The sequence below is a fragment of the Excalfactoria chinensis genome, chromosome 7 (genome assembly GCF_039878825.1).
Source record: "Excalfactoria chinensis isolate bCotChi1 chromosome 7, bCotChi1.hap2, whole genome shotgun sequence".
NCBI lineage: Eukaryota > Metazoa > Chordata > Aves > Galliformes > Phasianidae > Excalfactoria > Excalfactoria chinensis.
Window position 1 is genome coordinate 14,145,430 of NC_092831.1, and position 13,347 is coordinate 14,158,776.

Consider the following 13,347-nt stretch of genomic DNA (forward strand, 5'->3'; position numbering starts at 1 on the left):
GGAAGAATACACTGAGTTCTTTTGCCTTTTCTGTGTCCTTTGCTACCACCATCCCATTCTGCAGCAGGCTCACACTTTCCCTAGCCTTCCTTTTGCTGCTGGTAGACTTGGGCAAGTCCTGACAGTTCAGCATTACTCAGTTCCTCACTTTTTGCTGAACTGTCTCAATGGAAAGTTCCCAGAAAGAGAGAGAAGATGCTGTTGTCTCCTTTTTAACAAATAGTTTACCAGTTTGGATATCTTTGTTATGAACACTCAAAAGGAATCCCCTTTTTTAAGAGGAATCTAAACCTCTTATCATTCCAGGTGAATTCAGTAACTGTAAATCTAAAGCCATCTCTCATAGAAGTTGATCCTTCTTATTCGAAGTATGAAAAGAAAGAGCATAAAGAGGAGTCTAGGTCTTCTTCATTTCTTTCCCCACAAACGAGTACTGTTACTAGTGGAGCAGCTTCTTTCTTAAACTCTCATTGTGACCTGTTGAACATTTACTCATTTGTATAAAGTCCAACATTTAGACTATGCTCCCCTTGCACTTAGCACTTGATCTGACAATCTGAAATCTTCAGAAAGACAAAGTGTTGAAGTATATTGATTTTAATTTTTTTTTACTCAGGCATGGATATTGAACATTATTCTCATCCTACCTCCAAAACAGAATGATCCAACCGCTGCCTTCAGAAGTGAGTCCTTAAGGCAACAGTATCTGTATTGGTTAAACTTCATCTTTAACATTTAGTTCCACGTTCTGCACTTGTAGCCATGAGAACTGCAAGAGAGGACATGACAGACACTGTAAAGTAGGAATGAGCAAAAGGCAAGCCAAGAATGTTGACTTTAAAAGCAAAAGTTAGTGGAGACAGAGTATATTTTATTCCTCTAGGGAGCTGTGTTTAAACAAAATCATTGAACACAACATAAAGCACGGCCAGTGCTAGAGATCATTTTAAATTGAAGTTGACTTCATCTCATTTTTTAAACAAACAATACAATGGATTTTGAAAGGTTTTAATGCCTTACTATAACGCCATAACAATGCTGTAATGCAACAAGCATTGGAATGTAATCTCATGCTTTAACCCAACATCTAACTGAAAATACAGCTACTTCATTCATTTCATTATACTGTATTCTAGCACCTTCCTTTTATTATCCTGAACTGAGAACAAAACTTCTTCAAATTTAGTTTGAAAAGATAACTCTGGAAATTAAATCTACCAAATATTTTTTTGGCACAATGTTCATCTCTCTGTCCTTAGAAGCACCTAAATAGTGATGGAATGAGGTACTTCTGCAAAGGGGTTTTTCCACTAATATTAAAACACTGATTCTGCAGTTTGATTCTTGGAGTTGAGGACTGTTGTTCTGCTGTCATTTGGCCACATGTTTGTTACTGCTATTTTAGCTGCCTAAGCAATGCATGCGCACACATGTCCAAAATTTCACCTGATTTGGTTGTTTGTTTGTTTTTTTGCAGCGGGACCCGCAACCAAAGGCATCTCACACAACTGGCACTTTACCAGCAGGAGTGAGGGCTGGGTTGCTGTGCATTAACTCATGTCAAAATGCATGCGTTTCTCCTTTGATCTTGAAGCATACGGTAACATACTAAGAACCTCATTCTTGATCACTCTGAAAAGCTTAAGCTTAACTCTTTCCAATAAAAATACTCTAAGTGTCCACTTTACATAACCAGCTGCAATTTAAATCAGTCCTGGTAGCAGCATTCTGGAAAGGGCATGCTTTATAATTACTTCATTTCATCATTTGTTAATAGCTGTCAATGCACACACAGACAAGTTGCAGCAAAGCAACTAGAGTTCCAAATAATGGGCAAGCTCAGGAGGCACGCCGCTGATCCCCATATTGCCTGCTGGCTAGTACTTTCACTAAGCCTGTAATACCACCTACAGCATTAGCAAGTCAAAAATACGCACATCTCTGATATTAAAATAATTGCTAAGCAACTCAGCTTTAAGCAGCTTGCCTAGCAATAACAAGACCTTTCCCTATCAATCTGATTCCTAAAACGACAACACACTGAATTATGGGGAACAAAACAAAAACCAGTTCATTGGCCCACATGAGCAGTTAGCTTTAAACAATTACACATTCTGTTACACCTGTTTTGGCATTAGCTTGCTAGGAGCTGACATCCTGTGCTGCATCAAGCAGGGAAAGCTCTGCAGCAGGTCAAGCAAACAGTGCAAGCTGCTTCTAAATTTCTTTCCTGATCCCATCTTTGTTTTTGAGGCAGGATATTTATTTTCAAAATCATTTTTAATGCATCCTTTTCATGTTATAGTTATAGCTAAGACTGGCCACAAGTTAAGCACAAAGCTGCACTGCACTTTGTTCTACTGCCCGTGTTTAACTCTTCCTTCACTCTGTTTGAACAACACCTGCACGTGCTATGCAGTCACTTACCCAATAAGGTGGTTCTTTTGTTGTTTGGTTGTTGGTTTTTCTTGAAACTCTTCTTTTTAAAATCTTTTTCACATTAGGTATCTGAATATTTACCACAATACTTTCAGAATAACATTTTCTAAAGCAGAATATAGAGTTCAATGTTCCTCCCCCCGTTTACACCCATGAAATCCCACTCTGCATTATTACAGTGTGTCCAGCAGGCTCACAACAATCTTTTTTCGTCTCCGCTATTTGTATCGTGTTAAATGCAAAACTTCTACTGATTCCCTGAAGTAATTCCGGAACATTAGGCTTATTTCAGTGTTGGGACTGTTAAAGCATACTACGGGGAGAAAATGAGTTCTGAACAGTTACCCATCTTGAGGAATTCAGTCACATATACAACAAATTGTCTCCACCTTTTACAGTATAAATACAAGCCACAGTATTTCTTCTCGGAAGAGATCTAGGCTGCTTTTGATGTTTTCTCAGAATATTTCTTATGCACACTTCAATCTACTCCTCAGAGGGTTAATACTTAACGAACTGACTCCCCCAGCTGGCTTTGTTCGAAGTGCCGTCATCCTCCCGAATCTATCAGAAACAAAGACCTTAAACAAAACACATCAGGCCTCAGCCTTCTCTTGTGAAGTTTTGGCCTCCAGCCAGAAAATTTTGTTATTTTCTATGCGAGCTTTATTTTTCTTTCCCCAAGCAGCAGCAGCTAACACGGTTCAAAAGAGCCATTGCTTCAGGGTGCGATCATAAAAACAATAAGTATATGCACTGACTCAGCACTGTGCACCTTAGATTAAGCCCTGTGTCTGTTGTGGGTGTCCTTATCTTTGGGAGCACCCTCTGAGCTGGAGCTCCAGCCTTTTTCAGCTTTCCATTGATTTTCTTTGACTCTGAATTGAGACAGAAAACCTTGGAGTGGTGCTAAGGCTCTGGAGGGTTTCTCTTACCTCTCTGGCTTTGGGTGCTGACACATGGGTCATCTTTTATTTTTCAGCACTGTTACGTTGACCATCAGGCATTCCATCTCCTGGGTCTGTGATTAATCTGGGAACACAAAACAAAACAAATCAAAACAAAGTAAAAGAAACAAAAGCCAAAAAGAAAAAAAGTTTATTGTTTGCACAAATCTCTTTATTTACATGCTCTTCATTTACTGGCTCCAGGCTTTTGCTTTCTTAAGTCATTCACTTCTAGTGAGAGAAATGCTACTCACTTCCTCCATCCTACATATGGACTTTGGGTTCCCTGGGCAGGCTGGGTGTTTGGCCCAAAGCAGCTGCTGTAGTAGATCAGGGGGATGATTCAGCTGCGCCCATTTCAGAACTGGCCCTTTCTATCCTGAAGCAAACCACAGATTTAACCAGAGGTGTTCCCCATGCCCCAGCCGTATAAAATTTGTGTCCTTGAAAATCCTAAACTCTGTCTAGAAGGAAGCAGAATGAGGAATCTGCAGTCACATACACCACTATTTTGAGATGAGGATTACTCATTTTTACCCCAACTGAGCTGAAAGGGACATCCAGCAGCGTTCTGAATCTGCTCCCCAGCAGCAGTCATGGATTTGTTTATTTCCAAACAACAGTTATCAAATTCAGCATCGCACAGTGCTTTGGCAACTTGCCCCTACTGCTCCGGTGAGTGCCTGTTGCCCAGCCCAGCTCTCCCCATGGTTCTCTCATATCTCCTGCCATGCCTCCAGCTGGTTGCTCGTTGCTCTAGCTGTCACACCAGGCCAAGTGGAAGAGCAACCCATAAGTGCAGCTGAGACTGAATGTCCGCCCTAAGCTCTTCCTAAGAACAAAGTGGATTTAGATACAAAAATCAGTAAAATCCAAATCGTCAACCAGACACACTCTGGATGGTACAGGACAGGGGAACAGAGCCACACCACATCCTTTTGCCATACCCAATGGCCTGTGGTTCTGAGGGCTGTGCCTCTGGGCTGGACACCCCAGCAGTGTGTGGTGACAAAGGCAATGCCTGAGCAGCCACTTTGGGCACTGTGTGGGGAAAAGAGCCTCTCTGCTATTTATTCCACACATATTTTAAGAGAACAGCAGCTAAGGTGTCAGAAAGAACTCTACTAATTTGTTCTCTCCAGATGGAAAGCCTGCAGGGTGCTCCACTGTGTCTTCCCCTTTAACTGCAAGGCACCTTACAAATTTAAAGTTGCAATGCCCTGCGCAGAGCTCCATCTTCAGTATTTGCTTTTGAAATAATTTTTAAACTAATCCAGTTTGCCTCTGAATGACCCCCGAGGATGCAATATGCAGCAGCAACTTTACCTTCTCTCAGGCCTTTACAGAAAGAATCTTTCTGCTGCTTGGGAATTTTACATACTACAAAGTACAGTGTTAGGTTGTTTAAAATGGTAGGTGCCAGATTTAAGGTAGGTAATACGTAAGCATGCAAGCATCAGCAAAAACTTCCCGAGGGAAACAAATGCAGCTGAAGCAGAATTATTTGCAGCATGTGACAGGACTGTAACAAATTAAGCCATATATAACTGGGAATGTTATTTTATTTTGTGTGAGTTTTTACATCCCCCAGATCATCAGCAGCATGTAGCATTAGGGATCGTGCTTACACACCTGAACGAAGCATCAAGCTCTGGGATGCAGTCCCACATCAAGCGTCAATGAAGCCATACAACACAAAGCTGCTGACGAGGTAAGAGTCAGTCCTTCCTCAGCTCTGTGCATGCCTGCTCTCAGCTCCCACCAAGGGCTTTCCTGGAGCTTCTCAGCTGCAATGCACACAGGGTTTATGGCAGGAGGAAGTGGCAGAGCAGATTTAATCAGGTTATTACCAGGTTCAAAGGTTTAAGATCACACTTCAGGAAAAAATAAAAATAAAAAAATAAAAAAATAAAAAAAAAATAAAAAAAAGGCCTGAATATATAGCTTGGTGGGATAGTTTTCAGTATACACTAAAGGACAAAATACAGGAAAAAAATAAAATCTGCTATACAAAAAAAGAACAATTAGAACCTTCTAATTTCTTAAAATGAAGATCCATGTAAGAAAGATCCAAAAATGTACCCAGTCATCTGAAAAAACGATTCAGAGAAAGTTTTCCCTATTTTCCTCTGCTGGCATGCAGAGGAATGTAACTTTCAGCCAGCTATGCATTAACTTTATTTATCTTGTACCTACAAGGTTAGCTGTCATTCTGCTAAAAATATGGTCTGAAGCATTTATTTCCAAGAATCAGAATGGAGAGTTGCCCTGTTGGTTGAGTTTGAGAAAAGAGCAACAACCCAACAAACAAAAACAACCATTGAGAAGAAAGGAAACAGCAGCAGAATTCTTGCTATTACCCAGCTTTGTGCTTTCAGAAATGACTGCAGTTCAGAATCAGGTTATAAATTACCATGGCACTACCTTCAAGCACTCCAGCTTCCAAGATCAGAATCCAAACCACAGTCATCCTGCAAGAGATAATGGATATAGAAAGGGATCGGCAGCTCTTAACAACATACAGAATTTCAATACGTTTGGACAACAGGCTTTGAGAAACCATCATAAGACAGCTTTGTAACGTAGCAGGAAGGTTTAAGGGATGCTGACACCTGCAGAAAGTTGAAACTCAGGAGTTTTGCTGAACATTTAACTAAACTTCAGGAGGATCCACAGCTGATCCGTGTCTTGCAAAGGGCTCGCTTTGTTATTTTGTCAGCGCCGTGTGCACCATCTACTGGCCAGGCTGGGATTGTGTTTCCGAGCACAAAGCTCAGTTAACTCAAACCACGTCAGCACAGCAAACTGCTCCTGCCAGCGACTTCCTCAAGGACTGCATCAGATCGTGAGAGGTCAGCAACGATCCTCAGGGTTTTAAAATCAACATTGCACTGATTACCCAAAGGAAATATTATTACAGCTCATCAAGGAGGTGGGGGTTTTTGTTTGGTTTTGGTGGGTTTTTTTCTTTTCAGAACTGAGGATTTTGAACATAGTTGCCAAATGTGTGCAATTTGGCTTTTCATCAAAAAAGCCTGCTTATATATAAATGGTCTGTAGGAAGGGTATGCCACGATTTCATTACAGTGGTTCTGTTATTACAAGAGACTGAGAATGCCTGTTACTGTGCTAAAAGAGGGGCAGCGTGATAGAAGAAAAATGCAGGGGGGAATCTAAATTAAATGGAAATTTATGCAGTGGTGCCCAGGGAACCAGAGCAGGTTAAGTTGTACAAAAAAGCATTTCTTCCCTACACTCCCTCTGGACTGAGGTGCACAAATCTAAAGCAGCCTCATGGCCTCTCATCCTGAGCCAGACAAAGAAGCATGCACACACATGTAAAGGCTGGGGAAGGAGGAGGGAGGAGCGCTGTGTAGCAGCTGGAAGGGGCCTGGTGCAAGATGTCCCTCTCCTACCACAGCAACCTGGGGCAAAGCCTGGGAACTGCTGCTGGAAAACACTAAAGCTGGCATAAGAAAAACTGCAGCCCAAAAAGTTATTGTTCGCACTATAATTTTCTAGTTGAAATAACACAGTGAATCTCACTGCTGACACTATCACAGCCACTCATGTAAAATGTAGACACCAAGTACTCTGACCAGGAGTGGGATAGAAAATCTTGGATTATGGAAAAACAAATGGAAGGTAGGGTAAAAATTCTATGAACAGTCCAGGTGGAAGAGGCCTCAAAGGGCATCAGGTTCAACCTTTCACAAGAATCACAGAATCGCAGGGGCTGGAAGGGACCTCCAGAAATCATTGAGTCCAGCCCCCCCTGCCAAAAGGAAGCCTGGATGAGATTGCCTAGCACCATGACCAACTGCATCTTGAAACTCTGCAGTGATGCAAATTATCACATCCCAAGGACATTACTCCAGTGAGTGATGGTTCTTTCTGTAAGATTTTTCTTATATTTAGAACAAGGAATGGGAAGCAATTACGTCCTTAAGTGAATAACACCTGCAATTAGAAAAGTGAAGTAGAGACAAAAGACTTTTAAAATAAACATGACACCATTTCCTGAGATCAGTTTCAACGTACAAAGAAAATACTGCTTGAAATACTATTCCATAAATCCAATATCACCTACGTCACAGTCAGTGTTAATCAACCATCTCTGTTCCAAGGCTAGGGAATACATATTTACATATTTATTATAGAACTGCCCTTTGAATATCTTAAAATGATTACAACATACTTCAAGAAAAATTGATAAAGTATCCATGTCAGGTTTTTTGAAAATATATATGTACCACCTTCATTACCAACATCAAAATGTGACAGCATATGCATAACTACATAATAGCCTGATATATGCACGTCCTCTGAGACTAAACACTTCACAATTTTGCAAGCAAAAAGCATCCTTCAAGTCACTCTGCTACCAAAAGGCAGCATGTACACTTGTCAGTGAATGTGATGAATGGGAAATAGTCATTTAGGCTCCTCCAGCTGAAATCTAAACAGGTGAAATTCTCATAGGGAAGGGAGAGTTGGTCACATTCGTGTATTTTTTGTTATATACTGGTAATATGCATCTGCAGTCTCTTCAACCACATTGCTGTACCCTGTAAACCAGCATAGAAATATTCTAGGTACTAAATAATTATGAAAAAATACAACCTTATACATAATTATGACATGAAAAGGAATTTTTTTAATCACATCTAAACAATTGGTTACATGAAATCTAACTGGAAAGAAGTCACACATTCCCCTGTATGTGCACAAAAAAGCCCACAGCATTGCATTTAGCCTTGGCTGCTTGCTGAATTTTCACAAATGTGCCTCCATTTTAGGGTTCCTGCAAGGTTTTTAGAATGAGTCATCCCCACAACAAACAAACCAACCAACCTGACAACATGCACAGCCCTTCACAGCAGCTTTTAGAGATGACTGATGGCACAATAATTCCATACTCTGATAACTCATGATCAACAATTTGCTTGTTTCTTTCCTCTCTACAATAAATAACAATTTTAAGTCCTCCATAAAAGGTTTTGATATTTTCACAGTAGCTGGAGGACTGAGTAGAGTGGTGGGAATCCATAGAATTCATCCACCGTGGAGCACTGTGACCTGAATCTGTGGGTCATGTACAGCTATTAGTCAGGGGAACAACTGACCAGTGAAAGATGAGTCCTCCATTAGCACCTTGATATGATGAATAAAAGTGCACTGCAGCTGAGGGTATGTTACATGGGATTACAGGACTTGGACGAGGGAGGGCAGCACCCTTTGTCCACTGCCGGTGTGGCTCTCCCTTGTATCATCATCCTTACATGTGGAGAGCAGGGTCTTAGAAGAACATACATAAACACTGCTTGAACTTACACCATAGGTGAACAATAAAGCAATTTATTACTGTAACTTTGACAAGATTTATTGTAATGTTTTCCTTCAAACAAGTACTGCTCCAAAGTGTCTTTGAAAGAGGCAGATGAGATTCAGTTTCCAAAACAACCAAGGTGAGAGAGAACATTGTTCTCTAGAAGTACACCAGAAGTATCTCTACTGAATATATTAACTTCAGGATGACAACATCCATATGCTACTGTATCTCAAGCTTAAGGTATTTTATAATGTAAACTAGCCATCATGGCAACACTGACACTCCCAATCAAAAGCGACTTCAACTCAGCAAACTTGGAAATCCACTTGCTAAGAAACCACTGTATGAAAAGTACATTCTATGGATGGAATAGGTATTAGAGAGAACTACTCCATAATCCTTGTAGTAAGTTTCAGAGTTCCTAAATTCGAGGACAAGTTTTAACACTGGCTCATGAGCAGCTTTTTTGATATGAAAACAAAAGCAGAGGCCCAAACATTCCAAAGGAAGAAGCTGCACAGAAATGTCCTCTGCTCAAAGGCATGGACATGACTGTTCCATGAGTGGTTTGAGATTTGCTGTGTTGGAACATTTTTAGGTTGCAGCTTTTCCCAAAGAAGCCAATTTCCCCACGGATCTGTGCATCCTCACCACGTTCTGCTACAAAGCATAAGAGGTCCAAGTGCAGCAGCCTCTGCATGCTCCACCCAGAGTGCAAGGACTCCTCCACGCGCCCTGAGTCACCTGAGAAGGGAGCACAGACCCTCTGCCACCAAGGAAACCTGAGTCTGGTGCCTGTGAGAGCAGGTGTGTCCGGTGCTCAGCTCCTCACTGCTCACTATGAAAACCTTTCAGAAACTTTGCTGCAACAAATTCACAAGGAAGGAAAGAGCAGCAGCTGCTGCTTTGCTGCTCTCTCCACTCTTCCAGCACCATGTAGGCATCCTCACTACCAGCTAAGAGGATGAGCTGGTCTTGGACTGCAACTGGCTCACAGAAACAAAAACACTGTCGGACATGGAATTTAACACAGAATACAAGACTGCTTGGTTCTCCCCACTGATTAATTTTCATCTCTCTCAAAATCAGAAATAAGAATACTTTCTTCCAGAGCAGGAACATCAGAACTAATCTGTGAAAAATAGACGTTTCTGACCCACAGAATTCTGCTGAAGAATCTGTTGTTCTGCTTGTATAGGCACCACAAAAAAATGGAAATGGCAGCCAGCATCACCAATGTTACGAGAACAGCCAGAGCAGCAAGTCCAGGATATGATGCTGAAAGGGAAAAGCACAGACTTATTATGCAAATACACTTAAAACTGCATATACTTTTAAGTACAAAAATGCAGATGTTCTACGTAAAACACCATTACTGTCTATATGTCATGCATTTTTAATTAAACTTTTTCCCACTGTTAAACGTGATCTCACGAAGTATCACCTCAAAACATATTATTGCTCCTTATTAAAAAAAAAAAAAAAAGAAAAGAAAACTTACGTTTTTCAGAGGGTTCTGCTGTAACAAGATCTGAAATAGAACCCAACACTGTCAGAAAATTATCCACAGTACTAACAAAGTATATGCATATACACTGATACATGCCAACAGGATTACAAGAGTCCAAGTAAAATGTGACCTAGCCAGTTACCTACATAAAATCCCTTAAATTCAGTGAAATATATTAACTGAAGTTGTGGCATATAAGAACAGCAGCATTTACCCACTGCAAAAAGCACAAATGCATAAGCAGAAGCATGCAGTTGTGGATGAACTGAGCCATTGGGTCCAGCAGTGATTCTGGCACTTTGAGCGGACTCTCAGAACACTTCAGCTCCCTCATGAGCTTATTTTCTCACTGCTCACTGGAACCACCTATACCAAGGGCTCTGCTCACATGCACAAGAGAAAGTTTGTTACAGCATGCAGTAACAAAAAAGACAACCAGGCTCCTCAGAAGGCTACCCTGGCTGGCTTGTTTTTCACAGGTATATTCTCTAATAGGAAGCAAAAAGACTATTTAAATGAAAACTAAGAGAAAGTAAGTGAGCAATAAAGAAAATATAAAACAATGGTTATGAGAACATGATCGACTCCTTCAATAGAAGCACATACCTGCATCCTTTTTACATACAAATCCCTTTATTTCTCTGCATGGAGATATTTGCCATACGCCATCTGCAGTCCTCAGACTGATACAGAAATTCCCTTTGAGATGATCAAATTCAGGCTCCCTGATGCCCCAGTTAGAATAATTTAAGGGAGAACCATCAAGCCAGGAGACTGTTTCATCTAAGAGCAGAAGTTATAAATCACTATAAAATGTCATCATGTTTTGACAAACGACTGTTTCAGTTGAACTCACTTTCACACACATGCATACAATACTGTACAAAAGCAATGTCGGGCTACTATACTGTTTGGCTACTATGTTCCTTTCTCTGTTGAAGACTTTAAAAACACACTACATGGTTGAGACAGCCTGTAGAGGTTATTTAACAATAAACATGGATACATACTGACTATTCAGAATCCTAGTAATGATCACAGCTTTTCACTGCATTGTAAACAAGTAATAAACAGTGGAAACAGGAATCTCAAGAAGTAACAGTATTTTTGTAAGATGGTTATGTCAGCATTAAAAACAGAACAAAAAATCCTAGATTCTTACACCCAGTTCTCTTCCACCCAAAACTTACTGTCTGAAACATGCAGGATGTTCAGCCAAACCGTTTTCACTGAGTAACCAAAACTGTGCAACTCCTCCAGAATGAAGGCATTTTCATCTTCATCTTCGATAGTTAGAAGATCAGATCCTGCAGATTAAACACCATTTTTTTTTTTTTTTCTTTCAAACAACTCACATCATTAAAACGTAGCACTACATTTCCAAAGTTGGCATGGAGAAGCTTGATTGAAAAGGCTGGGAAGCCTACTCATGATTTAAACAGTTACTAAACTTGCAACTAATGTGAAAATATTCAGGCTGACACAAAACTGTTCTCACTTGATTTAAAAACAAGTTTGAAAGGGAATAAACGCATTTTATATCTTACTCCAAAAATCAGTATTTACAAATGAAAAGGACCATGTTTGCCTTCAATTTCATAGTTGGTTTAATGAGCTCTAGTATTGGTTTCCTGAACTAGAAGAAACACATGCTGTGACTTCAGTCATTTCAGAAATACTTTCATATCACAATTACATTTTGTAGCTATCAAACAAATCTCTTACCTTGATTTCTGCAAACTTCATATGCGGTATCAAAACTTGTGCCCTGCAGAACGGTGTTAAAGCTGTAGCAACTGGTTTTGAATTTGACCCAGGGAACATTTTTTTCTGAACATAAGCCGTTATACACAATGAGTTTCTTCTCTGCGATAGAAACAACAGCACAGCTTTATTGGCACAGCAACATACACATTAATATAACATTCCACACTTTGTTTTGGAGTAATGCTAATAAGCACTATATTTCATTATGTCTCTGTTTTTCAAAGAGAAAATTTAGTGGCTGTATATACTTGTATTAGAACTGCAAAGCTGGTTTCATTTCAGATGAAAAGCCTTGTGGGCTTGCAACAGTGCTATCGAGATATTTATCTAACAGTGATGTGCACAGGGAGAGAAGCATCATACGGACTCTCGGAGTTGCCCAGCATCTCCCAAAGGCTGGGGATTTCCAGGGGCTGCAGAGCTTCTCTCCACAAAGCCGTAAGGATAACTAAATGCCAGATACCAGGGCACAGAGGCAGAGGAGAGCTTCCCATCAGAATGCAGCACTCAGCCTCTACAACATGCAACATACAGTGCCAAGAGCCTCTTATGGAAATTCTTTCTATTTTCACAAGGACTAGATCCAACGTCCAGTACTTTACAGGGGAAAAAAAAAGGCTTTGCCAGTAGGAGATATAATTTTGAATGAAACATCATCATTGCTTAACCTCAAATCTTTTTCTTTCATATATTGCCACCATCACTACACACATTCGTAGCTGCAAAGATGTAATATAAAATCTAATTGACTTACTGGGTGGCACATGACAGACTGCTCCTGGCTGAAGTTGTTCACAGCTTGCACTCTTCCAGTGCCCCGAGGTATCCATATAAACACAGCTGCCCAAAGCCTGGGACTCATCATCTTCCCAGTAGGTAAACAAGGATCTAGTCCCATCTGACCACTCAAAATTAAGCCCATTCTGCCAAAACAAGTTTTAAATTATTTCTATTCACTGCCATACTTTCCTTTCCAGTGTCATCTTAATCAGAATTCCTTTTGCCTCGCCCTTAGTGCTGGCCAGCTTCAAAGATTCTCTCAACTTTTTTTTAGGAGAACACAAACTACACCTCACCTAACCCTCTGTTTTTTATGGTAGCTGAATGTCCAGATCATTGAGTGTAAGTGATTTGGGCCATAAAGCAGCTCAAAATGAAACTTAATTTCAATGCTGACAATAGGGGAGATTTTTTTTTTTTTCATAGTGTTTTTATTTATTTATTTGTTTATTCTCTATGGCTTTCATTTTTCAGTGCTTGCTGCACCAAACTAGCTCTCGTTAGATTTATGTATCATGCTGGAAATCATGGTAAGGGGACTGATAAAAGGCTCAAGTGGGCGTTTCATTTCC

The 13,347-nt window shown here is 40.4% G+C and overlaps 1 protein-coding gene across 1 annotated transcript in view; it reads right to left on the reverse strand.

Annotated features, from left to right (window-relative positions):
* Positions 1-7,823: 7,823 nt before the first annotated feature.
* The window catches only part of PLA2R1 (phospholipase A2 receptor 1), a 35,513-nt gene continuing 29,989 nt past the window's right edge, over positions 7,824-13,347 (reverse strand). The window contains exons 25-30 of the mRNA XM_072341710.1: positions 12,750-12,918; positions 11,954-12,094; positions 11,419-11,535; positions 10,835-11,011; positions 10,220-10,249; positions 7,824-9,996 (exon numbers count right to left, since the gene is read on the reverse strand). Coding sequence (XP_072197811.1) covers positions 9,782-9,996; positions 10,220-10,249; positions 10,835-11,011; positions 11,419-11,535; positions 11,954-12,094; positions 12,750-12,918 — 849 coding nt within the window. The 3' untranslated portion in view covers positions 7,824-9,781. The remainder of the gene's footprint in view (positions 9,997-10,219; positions 10,250-10,834; positions 11,012-11,418; positions 11,536-11,953; positions 12,095-12,749; positions 12,919-13,347) is intronic.